The 8,309-nt window shown below is 51.6% G+C and overlaps 1 protein-coding gene across 1 annotated transcript in view; it reads right to left on the reverse strand.

Annotated features, from left to right (window-relative positions):
* Window positions 1–8,059, reverse strand: part of ANKRD33B (ankyrin repeat domain 33B) — an 83,513-nt gene extending 75,454 nt beyond the window's left edge. Inside the window, exon 1 of the mRNA XM_047768160.1 lies at window positions 7,277–8,059. Within this exon, the coding sequence (XP_047624116.1) occupies window positions 7,277–7,642 (366 nt within the window). The 5' untranslated portion in view covers window positions 7,643–8,059. The remainder of the gene's footprint in view (window positions 1–7,276) is intronic.
* Between the last annotated feature and the right edge of the window lie 250 nt (window positions 8,060–8,309).

Here is an 8,309-nt window from a genome sequence, read left to right on the forward strand (position 1 = left end):
ATGTGTGCACATGTAGTCCTACTCCATTTTAACCCACATGCAGCTCCCTATAGCCACCACCACGTTCTAGATGCAGGTCTGTCTCCATCAGAGTACCATCCACTCCTCTCCCCAAAGCCACCCTCCAACATGCTCTCATCCCTACAACGGCATTACTTGGGAAATGTTACGTAAGTGGAATCATATGGCATATAATCCTTTGAGGTAGACTTTCTTCACTCAGCCTAACTTCTCCATCTCCCTTTATTTTCAAACCAACTTCCGGTGTCTTCCCTTATCCCAGAAAATGTGCTACTATACATTTAGCACCCTTACTGGGCACCTCCCCTGAGCAGGGCTCCTGCCTCTTCAATAACCTCACCTCCACACCTCCAGCCTCTCTCAGCTGGAATGTCCTCACCAGGTGTGGCCTCGAGTCAGTTAAATCTCAGAAACAGAAGCCAGGGGGAAATGCTTGATTCCTATTCCATCACATGCCTACCTTGGATCTGAACTTATTCAGAGCTGACGTAAACATGCCTTTAGAAGCAATCAAATCCACTCCAATCCAATTTTTTGCCACCACACCATCACTCGGGACTTCACATCTAACTGAATTTCTGTGACTTGACTTAGTAGAAATTAGTAAATGCCGCTGTCAACTGTTTTTCAAATTCAGGAACATCATTAAAAATCAGACTTTAGGAGTTCCCGTCATGGCTCGGCAGAAAAGAACCAGACTAGCATCCATGAGGATGTAGGTTCAATCCCTGGCCTCAATCAGTGGGTTAAGGATTTGGCATTGCTGTGAGCTGTGGTGCAGGTCACAGATGTGGCTTGGATCTGATGTTGCTGTGGCTCTGGTGTAGGCCGGCAGCTACATCTCCGATTTGACCCCCAGCCTGGGAACCTCCAAATGCTGCAGGTGTGGCTCTAAAAAGACCAAAAAAGACTATTCTTTTTGTACACACTGACATCAAGGATTCTTAATCATCATAAAATCTGACCTCATAGGAACACACACACACACCCCACACATACAACATCATTCCAACTATCAAAAAGTATTACTTGCCAATCCTCTGAAATGAAACATATTTCCTTTGTTCACATATTTTGACAACTTCTCTACATCCTTCTGATTTCTTCTAATTGAAGGGGATTACGTGTTGTTTTACATACAGAACTATTTGGGCTTAATTTGGAGAGAGCAAATGTTACATTGTTGGAGTTCCCACTATGGGTTAAGGATGCAGAGTTGCTGCAACTGTGGCATAGGTCGCAACTGATCCAATCCCTGGCCTGGGAACTCCCATATGCCATGATGCGGTAAAAATGGAAAGGAAAAAAAAAAAAAAGTCACATGTTTTTCCTTAAGTTTTGAAGCTGCTTGGAAAGACTCACAGGTGTCAAAAGGAGGATCATGAGCAGCTTCTGGGTCATTCTAGAACCCTGACACATTTAGATGATCTCTTCTCTGAGTTTCATTTTTTCAACTGCCAAATAATAGGGACCACTAACCTTTAAAATCCATTCTAGGTCCAAAACCCCCTGACAATGGTCCTTCTAAGTTTCTGAAAGTTTATTTTAAATAAAATAAATTCTTAGGGTTAGTGAATAGCCTCTTTTACAAACAAAAGCAAATTCACACTTAGAAGGTAATTCTGGGCTTGGCTCTAACTTCCTTCAGCAGAAATGATATAAGAACTTATTCGTTCTGCTTGTTTCCTAGGAACCCTGCCCCAGCCATGGAGGACAAGCCCAGGCCAGCCTTCTGCAGGATAAGAAAACCACAGGGAGCAGAGACCTGTTATCCCAGCCAAGACGTTCCTGGGCCTCCCATCTCTAGCCGACCCCAGCTGAAAGCAAATTCAGCTGAGATTGGCTGAGCTGGGCCACCCTTGGCAAAATGTGAGGCTTCAGTTATCTGCAGCATTGCTGTGCCCACAGATAACTGATACACTTACATGAAGAACACGTGGGGGAGTTCCAGTCGTGGCTCAGTGGAAATGAATCTGACTAGCATCCATGAGGACGCAGGTTTGATCCCTGGCCTCACTCAATGGGTTAAGGATCCAGCATTGCCATGAGCTGTGGTGTAGGTTGCAGGTGAAGCTCAGACCTGATGTTGCTGTGGCTGTAGTATAGGCTAGAAGCTATAGCTGATTCTACTCCTAGCCTGGGAACCTCCATATGCTGCGGGCATGGCCCTAAAAAGACCAAAAAAAAAAAAAAAAACCCAAAAAACAAAAAACACATGGGACACTTCATAATATTACCATGATGGAAAGGCATCATTGCACATGTGTCCCAACACACAGAATGTCCAACACCAAGGCTGAGCCCTAAAGGAAACTACAGACTCTGGGTGATTATGATGTGTCGGTGTAGGTTCATTAGTTATAACAAATGTACCACTCTGGTGGGGGATGTTGACAGTGGGGTGGGGTGTGCACGTGGGAGGCAGGAGGCATGTGGGAAATCTGTAACTTCCTCTCAAATTTGTTGTGAGCCTAAAACTGCACTTGAAAAAATTAAGTCCTTTAAAAAAAAGAAATGAAGGAGTTCCCTTGTGTGACATCAGGTTAAGGATTTGGCCTTGTCACTGCTGCAGCTTTGGTCACTGCTGTGGTGCAGATTCAGTCCTTGGCCTGGGAACTTCTGCCTGTCATGGGTATAGTCAAAAAGAAAACAAAAAGAAAACAAAGTGAAAGAAAAACAAAACGAACAGGCCTTCCAACTGCTTCTGGGCCCAGAGTGTCCCCCATCTTGGTCATGAAGAAGGATGAAACCTCAAGCTCAGGCCGGCCCACGCTCACTTCAGCTAACCCCCTTCTCCAGTAAGGCCCTTGGGCTCCCAGTCTAAGCTGCTTATTCTCTCTTCTTATCCCCTTTCCACACTTGAGAATCTGCAACTAATGCACTCACAGGTATCCCCAAACAGCAAAGCAAGGCTCCCCCTGTGCTTGAGGGGCCCTCAATAGACACAGACCGACAGACACGTGGAAGCCTGAAGGCAGAATTCACTTTCTTTACCAACTGGCCTCCTCTAAGCACACGCAGGCCTATAAATACTGAGGCCTGGTAGAAGCCAGATCCATTTTAGATCTCTCATTTTAGAGAAAGGTGATTCCAGAGTTTATAAATCTTTCTGTGGCCTTCAAAAGAACCAACAAAAAAGGAAACAAACAAAAAAATTTCTCACATAGTCGTCAAGATAAAGGCCCCAATAACTGCTACAAGTCTCTGAAATACTTAAGGCCCCAGGAGCAGCAGGAGGCACCACAGACGCAGTCTTTCCTGAGCCAGCTGAGCAAATGGGTGGATTTGAAAAACTCCAGTGAGAAGCCCTGGAATTTAAACATGCAAGAGAAGAGATCACATCAAGAAAGAAGTGAGATATTTTAAATTTAGCATAATTGGGCCTAATTTGGTTCAGGAGCTGCCTGACATTCCAACTGCCTTTCTGTAACAATGAAGACAGTACAAACACTTCCTTAGGTTTCTGCACCTTCTCCAAAGCTGCTGTCAGTTTCAGGCTGAACCTCAGGAGAAAAGTGAAGAATTAAGAAAGAACATGGCAGCTCCCACTTGTCCCCAAATCAGCAGCAACAAAACAAGCATACATCCGTGAGACAGCAGAGCATACTCTGAATGTTACTGAAGAATTGTTTGACAAATATTTACATGTTACATATTCAATGAAGCCATCCTTTTAGAGCAATAAATATTTTAGAATGGAAACTGCTGAGCCATATTCAAAATTCTACCGATCTCAGGAGCCAGGAAAGAACACACTCTCTCAAACAAAAAACATCTGATCCTTATTTACTCCAACCAAATGAAACTTTGGTCAGCCCAAGCAAACTCTCTTCCAAGCTGATCAGACATGGGCAGCTCAACAAACACAGCTCCCCAAGAGCCTTTAGAGATATTTTTCTTCTGGGAAGACACTGCTGGTGGCTCCTGGCACCTATGAGTAGTTCTGTAGTTACAAAGTTACCCTCATCCTCCACCAAAAGCTCCCTGGCTTTCTTCTCTTTGTTATTTGTTTGTTTGTTTTATTTTGTTTTGTTTTGGCTGTACCTGCAGCATGTGGCAGTTCCCAGGCCATGGATCAAACCCACACCACAGCAGTGACCTGAGGCACAGCCAAATCCTTAGCCAGCTGAGCCACATGAGAAATCCCCCCCACACACCCCACACCCCCCGTAAGCTTTACTGCTATTAATCATAGATCAGTTCCAAGGGGCTCCTGCCTCAGGGCCTTTGCACTTGCTGTGTCTTCTGCCTGGAGTGCTCTTCCCCAGCTATCTTCTCTGCATCTTTACACAAATGCCACGGGTTCTCTCAGATGACCACGCTATCTACAATTCTGGCCTTCAATCTCTGAACACCTGGATGGTCCTACCAGCCACAGGTGCTGCTGGCTTAGCTAGGCATGTGAGGAAGGGCCTCCCTAAGGAGATGTCCTTAAGACCGGAACCTGAAAGTGACTGAATGAGTTGTGTAGCCACATGAAGAGGCACACCACCGCCCCAAGGCAGGACACTGGCACTTGGAAACCAAACTACTTCCCGATTTTTCTTTTTTAGCCAGCTACTCTGGGCCAGCCTCTCATCAGGAGCCCGGGGTGGCTTCTCTGGCTTTAGCGCCCACATTGTCCTGCACTGAGACCAACCACACAGCACCTGTCATCGCCCTTTTGGTTCCATCTGCCTGCCTAGAATGTCTTACCACCACCTCCAAAAGTCTTCCTTCACTGGGCTTCCAAAATTGTGCTCAGCTCCCTGCTTCCAAGACACTTGCTCCATATAGCTGTAGAGCCCCTTCTCACATCCTGCCTCTGGCTATAAGCACTGGGTAATCAGTTCTTTTTCCCCAACTAAAAGGTTCAGACTCTCAAGGCAGAGACTATTTGATTCCCCTTCGAGCCTCCTGCAGCAACTAACCATGCCTTGCACACAGTAGGTCTGCAATAACACTTATGAGTGACTCACTACCCCTTTTGCTACAGGGTGGTATTTTAGACTTGGTGCCACTTTATTCTTTCAGACTGTTACAGAAAGACGGAGGCTGTTTGATCAACACCATTAAGAAGCCACTGGGAAGAATGCAAGCTCTTGCCCAAATCCCTCAGACCCCAGAACCCAGGATGGGCCCCTTCTTATCAGAAGATAAAACAGTCTTGTCGTTGGTGGGTCATGTACCCCTTCTCCATCATGAATTTGTGGGGAGCAGACAGGCGGAGACTCAAGGCAGAAAAACAAAGGGAGACTCTGTAATCAAGAGGGAAAGCAGAGATAGCTTTGCCTGACAGAAGGGAAAAAACCCCCAAAAACCTGGAGGATGTCTCTTCCAAGCAAGGAGAAGGCAGGTGAATAAAAAATGACAAGACAGTAAACAAGGGCATGTCAGAGCACTGTGAGGCATTTTGTGCTCACAACCCCAGGAGGTTCTCGTTGTCACTAACCCTATATAACAATGGAGAAACTGAGGCAGAGAGGTGCTGAGAGACTGGGACAGGCCTCTCCTGATTCTGTGCTGACAGAGGCTTTCAAAAGTGGCCCAGAAACTGCATCTGACATACCCAAGCCCCTTGGGGATGGTTTAAGTTGCTCTCAGTCGTCTCCAGTGCAGCTGCTGACAAACTTTTATTTTTTGCCCTCAAAGGAAACATAACAAAGCAGGGCCCAGTGGAGCCTTAGAATGGGGGCTGGGTGAGCCAGGCACTACCCTGCGCCCACTGGAAACCCTGGGCTGCCCCAAACATGTGAGTGACCTGCCCTACCAGAGCTCTTCCTCATCTTTGTGGGGCTTCCTTCCAAGCAGCCCTGGTTACCTTGCTTCAGAAACGTGAGTAAACATCAAGAAAATACAAACGTCTGATGGTGAAAATTCACTTTAGTAAAAGCGAAGGCAGAGTGCAGAAACAACCCGCTGCCTGGCGGCTAGTGAGGGCGGAGGGAGGGCTGAGATGCAGGCATTGCCCAGTGTCTCCAGCCACCAGGGCCATACCTTAGCTCTCTTAGCTTTAGGGGCCTCTGGGCCATACCTTAGCTCTCTTAGCCTTAGGGGTTCTGTGCTGGGTAGTACACCAAGCACAGAACCTTCTCCAAGTTCATATGTTGCGTCACCTTAGACAAGGATAGAAGCAGAATGTGACACTCCAGTGCTCCCCTTTGCCTAAGCCTGGCCCAGACCACAGTCAGGGACAAATAAACCACGGGCAGAAGGTCCCACAAATTCCCAAGTAAAAGCACATCTTTTCTCTAACAGTTATGGGCTCTGGAACAAAAGCACTTTCACTCCCCATCTGCGCCAGGCTTAGGCTGCAGATCCCCCCAGAACCTGGGGAATGTGACAATCAGGTGAGACCACTGCCGCTGTCCACCCACCTGGCTGCTGTGGTCACTCTATGGTTTTTCCCTCCAAGGGCTTTGGTGGGTTGTGTTCTGAGAGCCAGTCATTCTCAGCCCAACTTTTTCTTTCTTTCTTTTCTTTTTTTTTCCCTAAATGTTTCCCACCATCTCTGAGTCTTGTCATGACTAATGCATACCCGGTGCCTCTCTCTCCCCACCCCCACGAGCCCGTCTGCCCTAACCCGCTAGCGCCGGCCCCACCACTGCCCTCCCCAGGGCCTGCCTCTGGGGGATCCCGACGGTGCTGGCTCTCCGAGGTGACCCTGCAGATAGCCAAGTCAGAGATCAAGCTGGCCAATCACCGATTGGGGTCGCCTGGCGAACCCGGGCGTGGGAAAGGGGAGGGGTGCGAGTAAGCAGGTGGTCCAAGGGGAACTCCGAACCTGGGTGGCCCGGAGGAGCAAATTTGCGCTGGGGCGTGGAAGGGAAAGCGCAAGGGCAGCGAGTGGGGCCAAGGGCGGGGGTGGGGGGCAGTTGGGGGGCGCAGGATATAAGGGGTTTCCCCTACAGGCGAGAATGGGTAACTGTCAGAGGGGGCCCAGGGTGAAGACACCCGGCGAGAGGCTCCGAACTCGGACAGTCCCCTGGGGGAATTAAGAACACTCTGGGGAGGAAAACCAGAAGGGGCTGCGGTGAGCACGCGGGACTAGCGGCGTCCCCCGGATGGGGCTGTGACCTCGGGCAGAGCAAGCGTGCCGCCCCACCCCGGCCTGGGACAGGCAGGCCACACGCGGAGCACGCCCAGAAAGCAAAGAAAAGGCGCTCTTGGCCGCGGCAAAGTCACGGTGGGACCCGGACAAAGTCGGGATCCAGGTGGCGCGGCGAATAGAAGGGAGGACTAAAGGGACCCAAACCCCGGCGGCACGTCAGCTTACCCGGCCGTTGCGATCGGTCTCCTGCACCTCCTCAGCGCTGGGCCCCCGCCGCACCAGCGCCCTCAACAGACCCACGTCGTTGGCGCTGGCGGCGCGCAGGAGGGTCGCCGCCTCCGGGACGCCCTCCGGGAAGCCTTCAGGGACGCTCTCCGAGCTCACGGAGCTGTACTCCTCCTCGCCTCCAGAAGGGTAGAAAGAGTCGTCCGAGGCGATGCTGCGGGTGTCGGGCAGACTCGAGAAGTCCTCGTAGTCCTCGTAGTCAGCGGGGTCCTCCTCGGCCTGCGCGCCCCGGGGTGGGGACGGAGGCTGCGGGGATACGCGGCGCGCCCCGCCGCCCTCCGGCCCGGGCCCGGCCAGCAGCACCATGCCGGCGGCCGGGGCGCGGGCCGGGGGCCGGGGAGCGGGCCGGGAGCCCGGGACGCGCGGCACGCACCGAGGTCACCGCCCCTGTCCCTCGCCGCCCCAGAAAAGCAGTGCTCTGCGCGCTCCAGCCCAGCGGAAACGCGCGCCCGGCGGCTGCGCTCCCAGACTCAAGTCACTGGAAGCTGGAGAAAGCCCCCCTCGGGGGTGGGAGGAGCCGCGGGGGCTTTCCGAGCGCTGCTGGCGGGCGAGCGCGGGCGGGGAGCAAGCGGGAGGCGGGCGGGGCCGCCGCGCCGGAGGAGGCGCGCGCCCGGGATGCCGCGCCCGCCGGCCGGATCCCAGCAAAAGTTGAGAGCCGAGCAGGGGCTTCACGGCCCCACGGGGACTATGCACCCGGCTGCTTTGCACCCGCATTCGAGCTGAGAAATGCACGCTTGGGAGAACCAGAGAACTAAAGAACCCGAAAGCCCTTGTTGCTGGCTGCTAACAGCCCCGCCCCTCCCCTCCGGCGACCCGCGAGATGAGGGCGAAGGTGGGGGTTGGAGGACGCCGCGGGCCAAGTCCGCTCTGGCGTCGGAAATACCCAAATCCCTGAGACCCGCAGCTAGCAGAGCGTCAGGCCTCCAGGCTGGGATGGGGGCAGTTTGTCAGCGTGCGACGCACTGAATCTGTT

Source organism: Phacochoerus africanus, chromosome 1, assembly GCF_016906955.1.
Source record: "Phacochoerus africanus isolate WHEZ1 chromosome 1, ROS_Pafr_v1, whole genome shotgun sequence".
NCBI lineage: Eukaryota > Metazoa > Chordata > Mammalia > Artiodactyla > Suidae > Phacochoerus > Phacochoerus africanus.